This window comes from Alosa pseudoharengus, unplaced genomic scaffold (genome assembly GCF_046254945.1).
Source record: "Alosa pseudoharengus isolate Yale_2024_CS ecotype anadromous, Long Island Sound unplaced genomic scaffold, YU_APseudo_1.1 YU_APseudo_1.1_scf_19, whole genome shotgun sequence".
Classification (NCBI taxonomy): Eukaryota; Metazoa; Chordata; class Actinopteri; order Clupeiformes; family Clupeidae; genus Alosa; species Alosa pseudoharengus.
The window spans coordinates 30,232,308-30,251,007 of NW_027468657.1; the positions used below are offsets into that span (position 1 = coordinate 30,232,308).

At 42.2% G+C, this 18,700-nt stretch overlaps 1 protein-coding gene and 1 long non-coding RNA gene across 3 annotated transcripts; both read left to right on the forward strand.

Moving 5' to 3' along the window:
- Positions 1-973: 973 nt before the first annotated feature.
- Positions 974-5,553, forward strand: LOC143133207 (uncharacterized). Of its 2 annotated transcripts, none has more exons than XM_076292972.1 (8): positions 974-1,030; positions 1,977-2,467; positions 2,556-2,684; positions 2,877-3,113; positions 4,282-4,317; positions 4,483-4,578; positions 4,688-4,805; positions 4,951-5,553. In XM_076292972.1, the coding sequence occupies exons 2-8, from the start codon at positions 1,988-1,990 to the stop codon at positions 5,463-5,465; spliced, it is 1,611 nt and encodes a 536-aa protein (XP_076149087.1). In that variant the 5' UTR covers positions 974-1,030; positions 1,977-1,987; the 3' UTR covers positions 5,466-5,553. The 2 variants fall into 2 exon arrangements, with proteins under 2 accessions (XP_076149087.1, XP_076149088.1); XM_076292973.1 differs by having other exon boundaries at positions 4,691-4,805.
- Positions 5,554-11,004: 5,451 nt separating this feature from the next.
- Positions 11,005-11,891, forward strand: LOC143133208 (uncharacterized). The gene is made up of 2 exons (XR_012988489.1): positions 11,005-11,278; positions 11,405-11,891. It is a non-coding gene; the product is annotated as an uncharacterized LOC143133208 (long non-coding RNA).
- Positions 11,892-18,700: the final 6,809 nt, after the last annotated feature.

Consider the following 18,700-nt stretch of genomic DNA (forward strand, 5'->3'; position numbering starts at 1 on the left):
AAAAGATCAGACAGGGAAAACAGGGGCTGCAGTCCACATTCCGAGATACAATGTTAATATTAAAAAAAGGACACCAGACCACCTGGCCATTTTTACAGCAGAAATACTAGCAATAATTCTGGCTCTACAGTGGGTGGAAGAAGCAAAACCTAATAAGGTGGTAATTTGCTCAGACTCAATGTCATCACTAACATCCATTGAGATTGGAAAGTCTACATGTAGACAGGTCTTAATAGATGAGATTCATCAACTCATTTTTAAAATATCCCAACAGAGAATAAGAGTAGAATTGGTATGGGTTCCTGCACACAGCGGAGTGGAGGGAAACGAAAAGGCAGACACACTAGCGAAAGAAGCAATTAAATCAGAACTGGTTGAACTGGAAGTCACTTTAAGCAAGTCAGAAATTAAGAGTATTATAAAGGACAAAATCAACAGAATGTGGCAGGAGAGATGGGATAAGGAGGGAAAAGGCAGACATTTATACAACATACACAAATATGTAACATCTAGTAAAATCAGTGGACTGAAAAGGCAGGAGGAAACATGGCTTACCAGAATGAGGATGGGACACACAAGTTTAAACAGTGGATTACATATTATAGGGAAACATCAAACGGTGGTATGCGCACTGTGGCGCAATAGAAAATGTTAAACACATACTTATAGACTGCACATATTATAACAGAGAAAGAGAAAACATGAAGGGAGTGGTTAAAAAACATATAACCATGGAAAACTTACTAAGTATATCTAGCACACAGTCCACAGCTAAGGCTGTTATAGCTTTCATAAAAGAGACCCAACTAGCAAATAGAATTTAGTTTTTGTTTTTTCATTTAATTTAAAAAACTGGATATAAATAGCATCCCGTTGGATCACACCTCAGCCCGGAGGATGGCGGTAGTGCACGAAGTATGCAAACTGCCATTAAACATTATAGAAGAAGAAGAAGAACTCCTGGTCAGCCAGCCCGGCCGTGAGTTTACATGTGTTTCCCGTGGCACCGGCCGGCCGGCAAGGTGGTGAGGTGAGTTGAGGTTGAAGAATGTTTATTTATTTAACGTTACTCTTCTTGACCCTACTCCTCATCCATTTGGATTTGCTTTTGTACAACCGGTACACTTATAGTACTGTATGAATGTTAACTCTATCGAAACACAATACATATGTTAAAGATTTGACCATTCTTTTACGATTTAGCGTTGGCTAGCTCTGAAACAAAACACGAGCATTTTTCTAGAGGAAGAAGCACAACGCATATGGCTTTAGATTTCCCTGATTGCACCAGAATGCTTTGGAGTAAATGGCAGTCTTGGCACTAGTTAGGCCTATAACCTGAGCAACGAAATAGCAGAATAATTAAGTCATCTTTTGGAAATAAGGCAAACTGTCTAACCTACTTCATGTGAATTATGCTAAGCTAGGCCAACGGTGTCGGAATGGGTTATTGCATGCACAGAGATGAGAAGGGTATGTATCCTCTTATCTAAGTCTGGTGTAGACAGCAAATTAATAACATTAAAGCGAGTTAATTTTCCAAAACGTTCAGTGTTTCTTTTTTTTAAAAAAGGAGTTGCTTCTGGCTGTCAATGTTGTCTCCAGTTATGACAACTAACTAGCTGACTTGTCTTTTCCAGCTGTCAAAACATTTTATTTGTTCCTAGGTATATTTGTTGAATATATAAATCATTTTCTTTGCAAACACCGCGCTCTCCCGTTTGTTCTCTTGTTTGTTTTCTTGTGGGTGCGTGATCTAGGGAACTCACAGAAAATCACAGAATGGTCGCACTCCAAAAATCTTTTCTTTCTTGCTTTGAATCCATTTAGCAACAGGGGTTAACGAACAAACCCTTTTGCTAAATGGATTAAAAGCAAGAAAGAAAAGATTTTTGAATATATAAATCAAAATGTTAAAGGATGTGCTTGAAATGAATTTAACAAACTATCATTACTTTTCCATGACCTTGTTTCAGCTGTCCATAGCATGTTTGCTAGATATGTAGACTGTGATGAAAGTGAGGGGGATGGAGACAGTGACGACGTGGAGCCGGAACTGTACAGCCTGCTTCATTACTGGAGCAGTGGATCAGTAAATTCAGGAACAGAGGAGGAAGCGGACCACAGTGCCTCAGAACATGGAGACACAGCAGAATACATTACTATCTCAGGAGAGTGCATGGCGTCCACATCCTTGGACAGGTCACTCCGTTACCTCAGGAACTATTCAACCAGCTGCGGCCTTCAGTCAGTGACAGGCCTAAGCCTGGAGGTCAGTTCTGATTTGGAGGACAACAACATTGGTGTGGAGGACTGGATGCTGGTCGGTGGAGCAGAAATGGAGGGAGATCGTAACATTCAGCTAAACCTGGAGTTTGGGAGGAAAGACAGTGGGTCTGAGGAAAAGTGGCAAAAGAAAGAGGGTGATGATCGGAATCTGTGGGCGATTTCTGAGAAAGATAAAAAGGTGGGTGAGACAATGAATGTGGTGCAGAGGAAAACAGAACAGTATGCAGTTCTATAAAGTGCATGAAGAAACTTTTCTTTTTTTTCAGACCATGACACCTTCTCTTCGTTACTTTACGCCTGGTTTATTCCTCCCAAACTTCCTCCCGAGGGCAGGAATCGTCTGCTCGAACTGTCGGAAGACTGGCCACATGACTCGAAACTGCCCTGCTTCCAAGGCATGCACACTCTTAGCCATATATTGTCTGTTATTTTAGGAGGCACATCTACATACTTAGCATTTCTCCATGATTATGAAATGAAACACTAGTGTACAAACACACGCACATACTCACACTCACACACATACACACACACACACTGAATTGTGAAGTTTTTTACTCTGACCAAGTATTGATCACTATTTGCAGAGACGCGTTTGCTGTGTACTGTGTGGTCAGCAAGGTCATCGCCAGTCTCTCTGTCCCTGGCGTCACTGCCCTGTCTGTGGGCTTCCTGCGGACACGCACCTGACAGGAGTGCAGAGGCCCCCTCACGCAGACCTGGCCCGGCCCAACAGAGCCAGCCGAGCTCTACCTCCATGCCCCCTGCTGTCTCACTGTACTCAACCCTGCCTCCGCTGTGGACGCAGTGGACATTTACAGGAGGTCAGATATATGTACTGAATACATTTCAAATAGCCCTGTTTCTACTGTGGGCCAAACCTGGTGCTTGAAGTTAGTTCCTGGCCCAGGGAATGTTTACATTATACTTGACTAGGCTTAAACAGGGCTAAGCTTAAACCTGGAGCAGCGCAGCTCAACGGTAAGGACCACAGGTCCAAACCCTGGTGCTTACAAGTCACAATAAATGATATAGGAACGTCACATATTACCAACCTCTTACATGTATGTGTCACTTAATATTCATTTCTATACAAACCAAGACGGCGGATTCCTAAAGAAACGCAAGCACCCACACAATAAGTTTATCTAAATTAGCTATGTACCAAAAATTAAGTTATAATGTGACTTGAAGAGCTGTAAACAGTGTTGTAGGGCTGCGTGTACAAATCCGCTTGGAGCTCCAGTGGAATTTTGATTCGCCGACGAGAATTCTCGGGCTAACCGTTAATGTGCCTGAGAAAGGTTGGGAATAAGCACCCAGCAGCCCAGCACTAAACTCCGAGCGTGGTAAACAAAATCGGATATTTCAGGCAGTAAAAGCCCCGGTAAGAACTAACTCACAATAAATGTGTTAGATATCCATTCAACACTGTTTAAGTAATTATACATTTAACAGATGTATTTAGAGTGTTATTACACACTACACATTTCTAATAACATTGTTTTTTGTATGTGATCCCAAGTCTCAAATTCTCTGCCTCAATTCACAGCTTTTGTATCCAACAAATATGCAACGTCTTTCACTGTTTGTTTATCTCCTTATTATTTATAATGGAAAATGCAGAGTCCCAGAGCCCCAAAATATTTTATGTTTCATGTAGCCTACAATATGGCTATTATATGCTGGATTTGTCTGTTTCTGGGTCATTTGTCCCCAGGCTCCTCAAAATGACCATCTAACAATTAGATAAATCTACTGTAATAATGTGATAACAATGACATCAGGAAAATCTTTATATTTCATCTTCATTTCCCTTGATGTGGTGGTTCTAAACAGTTTTACATTACCTCCCTATAATGCAAAATAGGTCAGATTTTGTCCCCTGGGCTGAGCAAGACACATGGCGGGCCTGCACAAGAGCTTGTGCTTGTGCATTTTAGTGGTTGAGTTGTATGTATTGACTGATCAGTTGGTGTATCTGTTATCCAGGCCTGCCCAGACCTCTGGAGGCAGTACCATCTAACGGTGAGATGGATGCATTACTACACCAGTCTCCGTGCAATGTGAAGAAGTGTGGAATTAATTCAGTTCATTATGATTGAAGTATTTTAAATGTAATTCAAATCCACTGAAGTAGTTAACATGCTTTGTCTCCATTTGTCTGTCATGCTTTAACTGCTTTATTACCAGACTGAGCCAGGAGCCCCTAAAAAGTCAGGCAGAAATGTTAGAAACCCTCGGCCAGAAGGCTGCTACAACTGTGGCAGGAGAGGACACTCTGGCCATGTGAGACTTTTACATTCAAATTTCTTTCTTTCAAAAGTCATTGAAATAGCTTTTTTTTTGCGACAGAGTGCTCTCTCTCTCTCCCTCACTTTCCCCTGCTCTCTTTCAGAAGTGTTTTCAGAAGAGGATGCCGGGGGCTTCTGTCTCCTTTCTTCCACATGTTTCTCATTACGACACAGAAGAAGAAATCCACAAGCGGCAGACTGCTACTCTCAGCTCCATCAAAGGTATGCGAGTGCATCAAACCACTCATTAGTGCCTTATAATAATCAAGACAGACATGATGAACGACAGACGCCTACAGAATATGGATCTGATTCACATGATTGGCATGTGTGATGTCTGAGCTGTATGTATGGTGATGCGTTCCAGGCTTACTGCAGACGAGGGCTCGGAAGGGGACGTGGCCAGAGAGGCGGCGAGAGCGGCGGGAGACGAAGCGACTGAAAAGAGAGCGAGCGAGAGAGCTCTCCGCAGGGAAGAGGGCGCGCTCCACAGGGAAGAGAGAAGCGTCCAAACACTCATCCCAAAAAGGCGGCCTCTGCTCCCCATCCCACTGCCCCCCCAAAGGTGCTGCTGGGCGAACCCCTCATCCTCGCTCCGCCGCCGAGAAAAGAAAGCGAGCGAGAGAGCGCTCCGCTGGGAAGAGAGGAGCGTCCAAACACTCGTCCCAAAAAGGCGGCCTCTGCTCCCCATCCCACTGCCCCCCCAAAGGTGCTGCTGGGGGAACCCCTCACCCTCGCTCCGCCGCCGAGAGGAGGGGTGGCCCCCGGTGGATGGGCCGCCTCTCGGACAGGCGGCGGAAGTCTGGAGGCCACGGTGGTCGCAACCTGTACCCACCGGACTCCTCGTTCGTCAGAGGCAAGGCCAAGCGCCAGCGCAGATAGGACTGTGGACTGGGTTGTTTTTTACAAATGTTTTCTAGGGTGAGAATAAATAAAGTGCCACCAGAGAGTGCCATTGCTCTCTTTAACAGCTTTGAGATTTTCCTTCTTTTGTTCTGTGAGTGCGCTTTGGGTTATGGGTGCACTAAACCTGCTGGCCTGGGATCACCATCCATGTTGGCATGGAGATGCAAACTGCCTGAAGGAGGGCTGACAGATAGAGATGCTGGAGAAAAGAAATATTTTTTTAAACCACTTTGATACTGTATGTGCGTGCGTGCGTGCGTGCGTGTGTCTGAGCATATCTGTCTGCTTAGTGCTTCCTGGTTAATGAGGCACATGACATCACTTCAGTACTAGGAAGACTACATAATATGATTGCATAGTGATGAATATGTAGTTGTCCTTGTCATTTGAAATTACCCTCTGCACATACTGCTCAGTAGTTTGAACCTTAAAAACAACCGACAAAATGGAAACAGAAATATGCAAAAAAAAAGATTTTGTATTTTTTGTCATTGTCAAATTCACATGATCTGTCCCATTCCTATTTACATCATTACAAGCCCTTACAGCCTTTCACACTCAGTCACTTGCCAGGTGATGTCGGTTAAGACAGAGGGTTCAGCTTGGTCCTCGAGACATTCAGCTAAAGAGTTCTCACTTAAGGGTGCATCCTCATCGTTACATCTGCAGCTTTGAGATAAATATAAGTAATATGTATACTAGTGTTATGGCTGATTCTGTCCACTTACAACTTACATAGGTGAACTTTGGCTGTTTGGCTACAAAGCTTAATCCAGCTGCTCTACTGGTTAACTGTGATGCTATAATAGTGACATAAGGAATTAACCTAATAATAATTTTATATATATATATATATGTGTGTGTGTGTGTGTTTGCAAAAAGCGCTTCTGAGACACTTCACCTTATCAGCCCCTTGTAGATGTTGTGAAATGTACACTGAAAATTGGCATTGCTTTTCTATGGTATCCGAGACACTGCATATGCCTGATGTCCATGTAGGAAACCTGAACCAGTCCCCTTTAGCTCACGTTTTTGATATCATGGAGAATTTCCCGGCTTCGGTCACAAGTTAATGTGTATCTGAAGCTGATGTGACAGATACTTTTGCAGACCCCCCTAAGTGCAGACATAAGGGTTTTAATATCCTCTCCTGCACACCACTAAACAGAGTCATGTTTTATTTTGTCTGCTGGGGCCATCCTTTCTGATAGCAGTGAGATATGTGATTACTCATGTCTGTCCCATAACCTGCAGTGGGTGGATTAGTCATGCCTGTCCTGTTTGATTCCATGTTCTCTTGTCTTCTCAGCAGAGCACTTGTTTGTGACTTCAGGTTTGTGCATGTCAGTGTGTCGTGCATGTGTGTGTGTGGGGTGGAGTTATTGTGTTATGAAGTCATATTCTGAATTTGAGGAAAGGGAATTAGAGTTTACATATTGTTCATTCCCCAATTTTTCATGGCACATTACCCTGACCAGAATGAAGAGCTCTGCACCCTGCTGCAGTTCCCCAGATGTTGACAGCTGTGTGCATGGAAGAGCCAAACAGCACTGTGTCAGGTGCGAAATGTCACGTTTACACACCATGCAAATACTGTCCCAAAAGAACCTTGTCAACCTGCAACAACACCACACACACACACACACCAACAACAACAACACACAACAACAACAACAACAACAACACACACACACACACACCAAGATGATTTAGGTAGATAAGTTCATTAAAAACCACACTACAAGGCAGAGGTGGATGTGTGAGAGACACAGGCCATGCATGGATTGATAACTGCACATATGCTTACCCTCAAGCATTCACTGCTGAGCTGTATGGTGAGAGTAAGCATATATCATATAAATTATACATTCATGGGTCAGTTACATTCATGCAGCAGAGCAGACATCCATGGCATCAGATGAAGCAGACTTTAGGCAGGATGCCCAGAGATACATTTTCTCAGCAGTGACCCTGGCCAGAGAAGTGCCTATGTGCACATGCTCAATGTCGGGAATCTGACATAACGGCTCTTTTCTTTATTACATGTACAAACACATTTGACTTGGAGTACCCAGCCATACAATCCTGCTTTCAGTCTTCATACTATCAACGCAACCCTACATACACACACACACACACACATACTTAGCTGCTATCTGACGTCCCTCAGAGAGATCTGTCAGTCAGTCCTCACCACATGGTCAATCCCCAAATCCTCCACAAAAGGCCATGTGTGTGTTGGTGACACTTCCACTGAGGGCACCTTTGTCACGCTGAAGGAGGGGATGACAGCGAGGACAGGGCCACAGATGATGATGAGGCGACGAGCAGCCGTGATGGCGGGCCAGCCAGGAGCAGGGCGGACCGAGTGAGTCGAGTCTCTGGCTGAGTTTCTAATAAGTGCCAGCCACCCCCCAGCAATACCCAGCCCACTCTGTGAGCCACTCATCCAGCAGTGACTCCAGTCATTAAGATAGCACTAGAATTCTCTGTGAGTTTGTGTGTGTGTGTGTGTGTGCGTGCGCGCGTGCGTGCGTGTGTATGTGTGTATGTGTATATGTGTATAGTGTGCGTGGGTCTGTGTAAAGACAGAAACAAAAGTGTGTGTGTGTGTGTCTGTTTAGATAGGACAGCATGACTTGACAGAGCGCAGGCCCCCCTCCGTGGCAGACGGCACTGTTAGCACATCTGCTAGCGCTGTGAGGAGGCGGAGCGTCCCTCGGCCCTCCGGCTGCCTCCTGTTGTGCTCTCAATTAGCCTATTGAGCAGAGCTATCTGCTGCGCCGCACGCCGCTAATACTCGCTCGCCCGCCGCTGACAGTGGTCGTGTGGCTCGTGTGGGTGGTGTGTGTGTTTGACTGAGGGGTGCGCATGGGGTGAAGGACGTACGGGGATTCGCCTGGTCATGAGTCATGGCTCTGCGCAGAGGGCATCTGATCTAATTAAACCCAAACTTCACCAGCATTGTGTGTGTGCGTGTGTGCGTGTGTGCGTGTGTGCATGCATGTGTGTGTGTGTGTGTGAATGTGTGTGCATGCATGTGTCTGTATGTATTTTGGGGGCTTTGTGTAAGTATGTAAGAAGGAACCACAAGGGACAGCTAAACCTATACTATGTTACTCTGCCAACTCAAAACACACACACACACACACCAAAGAGATTATTTAGCCTTAAACTGATTGAGTTTTGATAGCTTTTCATCAAGCCTAACTCACATACTAATTAACCTCAGTTAGAACTTTTTGTTCTCAATTTCAGCTCATGGTTGTGTTTGTGTGCCGGTTTCAGATGTATTTAATCCTTATTTGGAGAGCCAAAATGGTCTCTTCAAAGACACTTACCAAAAGTTTTTTATTTGACGTGAAAATTAAAACGAAACAGGCGAGGGCCTGTAGCACATAAATACACAGATGGGTTGTGAAAAGAGTTGACGGTGACCTCCTTTAAACCTTGTTGGATTGGAAGAGGGTATCTGCTTGCATTTGGGGGAGTTTATTTGTCTTTGCCTTATCCTTGTCTTGTTTGTGTGTGTGTGTGTGTGTGTGTGTGTGTGTGTGTGTGTGTGTGTGTGTGTGTGTGTGTGTGTGTGTGTGTGTGTGTGTGTTAGGGGATTGGGCACATTTTCATCTTCCTTTGTTAGTAAATCAGGATATTACACGTGGCACAGGAGTCTCCCCTTTCCCCAGCTCTGTTTCACTCTCTCCCTCTCGTTGTGGCATTCAGAAATTCATGCCTTTGTTTTTATTGCCATGATGTTAAAATGTTCACAATTGTAGTGAATCTAATCCTATTTCTCACTGAGAGTACCAAACACACACACACACACACACACACACACACTCCTTTATAGTCTAATGTGTGTTTGTGTGTGTGCGTGCATGTGTGTGTGTGTGGGTGTGCACGCAAGGTGCACATTTGAATAGTGTCCATACTTTGTATTGTATACTGTACAGTATATATTTAATTGTGGAGTCTGCTATAGAATATGCATGCAACATAATAGATGATTATTCCAGGGTGGAAAAATGATTTCACTCCGATGCTTTACACATTTTTTGTGAAAGAATAGTCGATGGTTTTCTTTAAAAGGGGACAATTTTAAATGCATAGTGTACTGAGGACAGCCTTGGTTGACCTCATTTAATGTAGAGGATTCATGGAAGCTTGTTTATCCTGGAAATGAGATTGAATGGGTATACGTGACCCATGTGCACACTTCTGCACCTACACAGACCCACAGACCCACACAAATACAATGTAGAGCAGGTGCAGGAGAAAAGGCCGAAAGCATGAAGCGTAATGTCACATGTCACACCTGATCTCAGTCTGTATGTGTGTGTGTGTGTGTGTGTGTGTGTGTATGTGTGTGTGTGTGTGTGTGTGTGTGTGTGTGTCTAACCGAAGGCACACAGAGAGTTCAGGCCTGTGAAATTCAGATTGACAATCCTCAGAGCAGTGAACATGGACAAAGACACATTTACTCACATGGACACACACACACACACACACACACACACACACACACACACGCACACACACGCACATATAGTGTACTTGGCACACTGAAAAAAAGGTCTCTTTGGGGTTGTTGAAATTGCATGAATTTATTGAAAGAACCTCACATGATTTATTAGTGGTCCTTCTGAAATTAAAAAAAATCATGTGAGCCTAAGCTATTCCTTGAGAATGTCAAATTCACATAATTTTATCATGTTGGATGGTAAGAACTAAGTGACGTGACCACCCCGGTAGCTCGTGCACCTGACCTGAGTCTAAGCGGGAAGGAGGAATCAACTGGCTTTCTTGCTCTGAAGCAGCTCTGAAGACATTACGAGCGGCATGCAAGATCTACAATGTGAGGTAAATATCAATTGATTCTTAATCTTCGGTAGCTTTTCCGAATGTTTTGCCAAGCTATTGCGTTTTTACAGTACAAACAGATAGTTGCACTAACTTCTTACATCTAATCATACCAGCTATGGGTTACTGTTGTGGCGTCAGCCCAATATAACGGTCGAGAATGGGGTTATTGTTGTGGCGTTTTCGTCGTATTCAAGTGGTGTGTGTTTTACTATTTCGACACATGTTTCATAGCGAATTCATTTCATTTTCGGGAACCTGTTGTGGTCACTGCTGTACGTCAATTGCTGTGCGGATTTAGAACCTAGAAAGTGTAGCTGCTACATCAAGCTAAGCTAGCTGGGTTTTGATGGCGCCAAGGCATGACTGGCTGTAACGCGTGCGTACATTGAAACCCATGACAACTGGTGAATAAATGCTGAAGCTTTTTGATGATGATATTTGAAAAACGGTGTTGTGAAATCCTGCTTCAAACAGCCAAAGGAGCATTTTTGTTTATCTGGCAGTCACTGGTTAGCATTGCATATGGACAATAGCTGCTACATTTAGATAACTGAACCTTTCACTGTTCAATGCTACATGGTCATAAATCTTGGTGCACTTAATGTGCTTTTGTACTTTTTAAGACGAGTAAAGGTCACTCCCTTCACTTTCTATACATCCTTTCTCAGGTTAATCTTGTATTCCTACTTCCCTCTTCTTTTCTTCTCCATCGGTTTCTTACTTTTTACCTAACTCTTCCACTTTCTCTCTCCCTCCTTCTTTTTGTTATTGTGTTGTACTTCCCTCTCTTTCTTCTCCATCAAACTGAACCTTTTATAACTGTTCAATGCTACATGGTCATAAATCTTGGTGCACTTAATGTGCTTTTGTACTTTTTTAAGACGAGTAATGCTGAGTTTGTAAAGCTGTACACAGGACAATACATGGTAAATTTGATTCATGAAGTGTTATACATTTTTAAAAGTTGTGTTGTGATCGATCACAATGTTGTGTGTCTGTATTCATATTCTGTATTGGTATATCAACCTCCCTTTCTGTGTTCTCTTTCACAGTAAATGTGGCAGTGCAAGGGATGTGAATCAGCGGTTCAAAGTAGGTCTGATCTACTTGCTCATTACAAACTCCATCATCCCCACTTTGGCCGCACCACAAACTACCCCTGCACATATACAGATTGTCCCTGTACTTTTAAAACATGGAACGCTCTTATTGTTCACATCGGCACACAATTAGGTCAGACCTTAGATCAGTTAACCACCTTCTCGTGTCATCTATGTAGCTGTTCCAATTTGCCAAACGAAAGGGAGTATTTCATTCATGTCAACACACATCTGAGGAAAAATGAAGTTGTGTCTTGCATGTTCACTGGCTGTACTTTTCAAAGTTATGACTTGCAATGTAGAAAGTTCAAGGGACTAGCAATTTTGAAATGCACCGAATATTGCCCAAGAACATTTTATTTTTGTAATAAATGCATCACGTTTTTATTTCATTTGTCTGCAATGTCTGGAAATGTGAAATAAATGTTGTAAATGTGTACTCAAATTCTAGTTGTGGTTGATTGCTTCAGGTTATTGAAGAGGCTTTTTAAAATAACATGTTAATTTGACATGCAATAGTTTTTAAAATATGACATGAAAAAATCTTGTACATCGGTTGCATCAAAAAAATTATGTCCATCAAACAAGAAAAAAATCATGTTGGACTTATGACAATCTTATATATCAGTGGCACATGTAAAAATTATGTTCATCAAAGCAAAATAAATCATGTTTGACTGATAAGAAACAATTTCTTCACATACACATGAAAAAATCATGTTAATTTAACAGAATACAATTTGCCACTTTTAACAAGAATTAATTGGACTTCGTGGACATGATTTAATTGATGCAACCGATGTACAAGATTTTTTTATGTTAATTTAACAGCCCATTTTTTTCAGTGCATGTTACAAATGGGCAAATAAATCATCACTCCTCTTCTGTTTTATCCCCAATTGGATAAATAATTTGATAAAATGATTCTTTATATATCTGTAAAACTTATTTGGGATATTTAGATGGTTCAGTCCAGGGCTTGGGGAGGGCTTGTGATCTACTTTGTTGGAGGACTGAATTCAATTATGGGTGCCTTTATTATTATATGATGATGAGAACATCTGGGAAAAATTGCTATTTGAATTGTTGGATGGGATTGTGGAAGTGGGAGTAATTGTATGTGCATTTGTAGCGCATTTGACTTGATCATATTCTTTTGGAGTTCTTTTTTTTATCGAACATGTGTGTGTGCAGACAATCGTATAGCACATTTCTCTGTATCACACTGACCCAAGGCATGTAACTAAATGAAGTAGAACATAGCACATTGCAATTCCCTTAGGGATGACATTTGGTTGGTGCAGCTGGTATGTATGTGACACATAAAAATCTAGTCATGTCACATTCCCTAGATTCAAAAGCAGCGTTTCACTGCAAAAGGGACTATGAAAATAGAAATAATTTGAATCTACAGGACAAATAGTTGAAAGATTAAATATTGCATAGTTACTGTAAGTAGTGGTAGGTTTTTGCCATACAGCATAGCTATGGTTCTGGCCTTTACAGAAAAATAAAACGTAATGCACAACACAACTATCACTAAAATATGGAATTATTGTGTGTAAAAAAATCTAAATTCACTATTAAATCCACTAAGCAGTCTCAAAATGTTTTCCCACTGAGCAGTTTTAAATTGATTCTGAATGTGAAGTGGGTTTGAAGGAACTGTGGAATTCCTGGAATAAAAAGAAATGAATAAATTATATCGCGAGAAAGCAGAATATATCATCATATCTCCACTCCTCTACCCCCTCCCCTCTAAAGTGTCTCTATCCTCAAAAGACACACACTCTCTCTCTCCTACTCTCTCTCTCTCTCTCTCTCTCTCTCTCTCTCCTACTCTCTCTTTCTCCTACTCTCTCTCTCCCTCTTTCTCTCTCTCTCTCTCTCCTACTCTCTCTTTCTCCTACTCTCTCTTTCTCCCACTCTCTCTCCCTCTCTCTCTCTCTCTCTCTCCTACTCTCTCTTTCTCCTACTCTCTCTCTCCCTCTCTCTCTCTCTCTCTCTCTCTCCTACTCTCTCTTTCTCCCACTCTCTCTCTCTCTCTTTCTCTATGTTGAGCTGCACACACTGTCTCAGTGCGTGTCATGTATGTTGTGCTCATCTGTAAGGTCATATTGATCCTCAGGGCCATCAGGCCTGTTGATCTCCCAGCTGAGATGAGACATGAAAGAGACATGGCCACACGGTTGTCTGATCTGCGTCTGTGTGTGGATGTCCTCTAGCCTGGAAAATCCAGACCCTGATAATCTAGAAAGATTAAGGGTCTGGCAAAGAACAATGTAATGGCCCAACTCGAGGGGCGGCAACGAGCATGCATTTAAAAATCTCACTGCACGCAATTGGATGACACTAGACCATGTTTACTCTGAATGATTTCGGACTCCTATGCAATTAGATAATACTACGACCAATGTGTGTACTGTCCTCCAACGTTACAGCGCTGTCTTCATCAGTTTAGCTGGTTCCCCGAATTTGTTGGGGTAAAAGTAATGTGCAGACAATTCCATTGTGCTCTCGCGAGAACTCTGGATTTCCAGGGTAGATGTCCTCCTGGATTCTGTGGAAAGTCTTCACTTACTAAAGGGAGATTAAATATATTTCTAAATGAAGGAAAGATTAGTTGTTTCAGAAAACATTAGGAGAAATATAAGTGTCTTATAGGAAGAAATAAAGTTGTTTCCGGGAAACATTAGGAGAAATATAAGTGTCTTATAGGAAGAAATAAAGTTGTTTCCTTGTGAACTAGTCACTTGGCCTACTATTTGTTTTTACTGGCTCCGGTGGTAAACCTAACATTTACAATATGTACTGTATAGAATCCTATTTGGGTTGTGTTCACAACAACAGAAATATTATTCAAATACGTTAATATATTTCACTAAATACAAAAACTAGTACACCATGATTCATGAACTAATCATAACAATGAAGATAACTCTGACAAACACATATATTGTCTCATCTGTTTTTAGTCATGCAGTCTATTGACACATACAGTACTACCAGATGGACTGTTTCACATTGTGAATTTCATATGGAGAGAATGAAACTTCTGACAGAGAAGAGGATGCACACCACGACAAAGAGACAACTCCATTACTACAGAAGATGAGAGAAACGGGGGGAGAGAGTGGAGTAAGTGGAGTATCACATAAATACTAATATTTAACATCAAATGTCATGGATGAATAGAAGATGAGCGAAGAGTGTGCCCATACACACTCTCTCTCTCTCTCTCTCTCTCTCTCTCTCTCTCTCTCTCTCTCTCTCTCTCTCTCTCACATACACACACACAGAGCAAATGGTTCGCCTGTTAGACTACTGTGCTGATATCACTGACTCCTGGGAGCCCTCTCTGTAAGGCCATGCAATAGGATGTACTACATTTATATTTAATGGAAATCTTGCTTCCTGTCTTTGGAGGGTTTTAAGGTTGAGCTGGAGCTGGAGTTGGAGCTGGGACTAAGCTTGAGCTCTTAAAGAGGAGTTACTCACATCGATCCAGTAAGCAGCTGGTCTAAGTCCCTCTGTGGCTCCAGTGGCTACCTTCCTCTGGCTTTGAGCCCTTTGCGTCAGCATGTCCAGAATTTATAGAAGAACAGCCGCAGACCACAATGAATGTCACTAAATCATGATGAAAAATTTGATGTACAGATAAATATGATGTACAGTTTACATGCATCCCTAAAATCATCAAAAGGTGATTGGACAGTGGTTGCTGTCCAGGCATGGGTCATCTGACTGAAAGTATAGATCACTTTGAAAAAGTAATAAAAAAAAAATCAGCCACCACCGGCGCTTTCCAAGGTCCTGAAATCTGGTTACCACAGCCAAAACGACAAAGGAAATCTCACCTTTATGAGAATAGCCTGTGGCTTCCAACAATGCTCTGAACAATAAATAATAATTGTACTGACATTACAATAACACCTTAATAGAATTGTGCCAATATTAGGCATTCCCTGCTTGACAAAAGAGGCCTTATTATGACCGCCGCGCAGCGAAGCGGCGGTCATATAGGTTTAGTCAGATTTTTTTTTTTTTTTTTTTCTTTTTCGCATGTCCAAATTTCCGTCAATGAGTCCCGGGACACTGAAAGACCGGGGTAGACGAAACTTGGTGGGCATGTAACCCCATATGGATAGCATGGAACCATCGTTTTTCGTTTTGATCTGTAGCCCCCCCCGCTGGACTGCACCCCCCGAAAGGAGGGTAGGGCAGACACAGTTTTCTGTGAATATCTCGAGTTTAGGAGGACCATTTTTTTTTTGTAAGTTGATCTCAAGTGGCCATGTCAACCCATTCCATAACCACTCATTTCATGTATAGCGCCACCTAGTTAAACACAAAAAAGTAAAAATGAGGTGTTGTAATCGCAGGTATCTGTGACCTAACATAGTCAAAACTGCACGAAATTGGAAGTGTAGGATCATTATGACACCCTCTGAATGCACGCCAAGTTTCGTGGAATTCCGTTCATGGGGGGCCACACAATAAATTAATTTATGTTACTATACACCAACTGGCCTGTAGGTGGCCGGAGACAGTTTTCTGTGAATATCTCGAGAACCGTAGGGCCTAGGAGGTCCACCTTTTTTTGTATGTTGATCTCAAGGGGCCATGTCAACCCATCCCATTACCACTTATTTCATGTATAGCGCCACCTAGTTAAAAATTAAAAAGCAAAAATGTTGGTGTTTTCATCACAATATCTCTGGCTGACATGGTCAAAACTGCACGAAATTGAAAGTGTAGGATCATTATGACACCCTCCGAATGCATGCCAAGTTTTGTGTACTTTCGTTTCGGCCTTACAATAAAATAATTTATGTGTACATTTAGTGACGTACACCAACAAGGATTCCCGGGACACTGAAAGACCGGGGTACACAAAACTTGGTGGGCATGTACCCCCACATGGATAGCATGGAACCGTCATTTTTCGTTTTGATCTGTAGCCCCCCAGCTGGACTGGACCCCCCGAAAGGAGGGTAGGCCAGACACAGTTCTCTGTGAATATCTTGAGAACTGTAGGGCCTAGGATGACCATTTTTTTTCCGTATATTTGCCTCCAGGGGTCATGTTAACCCATTTCATGTGCACACATGTGCACAAACAGATACACACACACACACACACATTCACAGTAATCATACGTATGACATATACTCACACAGTAGACATATGTACGCTTCCATGCACAGGCACATACGCAGGCACACACACAAGCACGCACACACACACACACACACACACTCACACACACACACCCACACACATAACATAAACATAACACAAACAATCAAGAATTTCTCAGAATTATGAACAGGCAAGATGGAGGTGGGGTTGTATAAAATTAATTTTACATGTGAAATCTATGAACTAATCATGTTTTGGGACTTGTTGTCTAGCAGATACCAGTGAGAATTGAGTGTGGATAATGCAATTTAGTGAGACAGTTAGAATCATATAGGCCTTTCAGCGTGATTTATTTTTGTGGAAAAAATGTGCTGGACTGGGCGGCGGTCATATTTTGTACCGCTCTGCGGTACATCTAGTTGACTAATAGTCTGGTTAGTGACAGATAGATTGCTTAATAATAATGAACATGAGTACATGAATGCTCAATATTTGCATTAAAATATATATTTTAAAAAAAAATTTTATTATGAAGAGTGGCAAGATGTATGAGCACCTACTGATCTGTGTTGTTATGTGCGTGTGTTTACATAAGGGCTTTCAGACATCAAAGGAAAGGTAACCTGTAGATGGGCCACTTGGCTGGTTGCCATATCGACTGCTGTGTTTGTTTGCGTGTGTGGGTTACGGGCGGCTTTGCCTCCCTGCTGATCCACTTATACATCCCTGTCCAAAGCAGGTGCGGGCCTTCGTTTGATGCCCTTTCTGGTGTGCACTTTTGCAGTCCACTTATGTGCAACCTCTTGTTCAAGGACTTCACGTATGTTGTCCAGCCTGACCTGGAAAATGCATTTATCACCACACCTGCCCCCTTCTGCTACTCACACAACAGGTGCATTTTTTCACCTCTCTCGCTATCTGTGACACACACACACACACACTCTCTCTCTCTCTCTCTCTCTCTCTCTCTCTCTCTCTCTCTCTCTCTCACGCACACACACACACACACAAAATAAAGTAACACTAACATCGAATAGGGTAGAAGAGAAGGATGCTAATTTGATTCACTAATCTAATTGTGAGGAAAGTGCTTGTTTGTTCCCACAGAGCCATGTTATATGGATACATTGCAAGTGTGTGTTTGGGGTTATCGCTTCATGGCACAGGATTTTATGTACTTGTGAGTGCAAATAAGAGGTCCCAATCTAATTTAAAGTAATTTTATGATGCTCTGTCAGTTCAGCAGAGCGTTTTTCAGTCTAAGTGTGCGTTGTGATATTATTGTAAACACTATTACAAACATGTAGGTAATGTGACGCCTTCCTATCGATTATCCTCACTACTGAGCTGATGTCTCTGTGAAACATGAACACATTAACTTTGTATATGTGTGTGTGAGAGAGAGTGAGAGGGAAAACTAATATACCATAATTAGGAATTCTGAAGACCATTTACATGCATTTAATGTGTGTTGATCTGTGTTTCTACTATGTCAGAGCATCACTCTTATCTCAGAGAGAGAGAGAGATAGAGAGAGAGACGGAGACAACTCTGTCCTGTTTTAGCCTAAAGGGTGTTAAGCATGTGTGCAAATGTGTGTTGGCCTTATTGCGTGTAGCCTACATGTCCATCTCCATATGGCAGACATTACGCTCATTAAATCTATTCATGGTTTTAACAGCTATTTCATAGCATTGCCAGTGATTGACAATGTGAAATTTCTGGTACAAAAAGGGTTAGGGAAAGGTCTATGTGTGGTTATAGAGGAAGGTAACCATTCATTACATCCTAATCATTTCAGAAAAAAAAAATCCAAGCTTTACTCCAAGAGATATAGTTAGATCCTAGGCCACAACTGACTTGAATGGAGTTGACCTGTCAGTGTAGTTTGTGCACGCGCATGTGTGCCGGCCGATACATGCGCCCTTGCATTGTCTTATGACGTGTTTTTGTGCACTAACTCACGGAGGGAACCTACTTTTTTATTCATCTGATAAAAATGGCGACCATTTGTGCCATACTCATGGGGGAAGATTTTACATTTAAAGATATTTTTAGCAAGGGAATATGACAGTAAGCTTCAGTTACTTAAGTTAACAAGAAGTG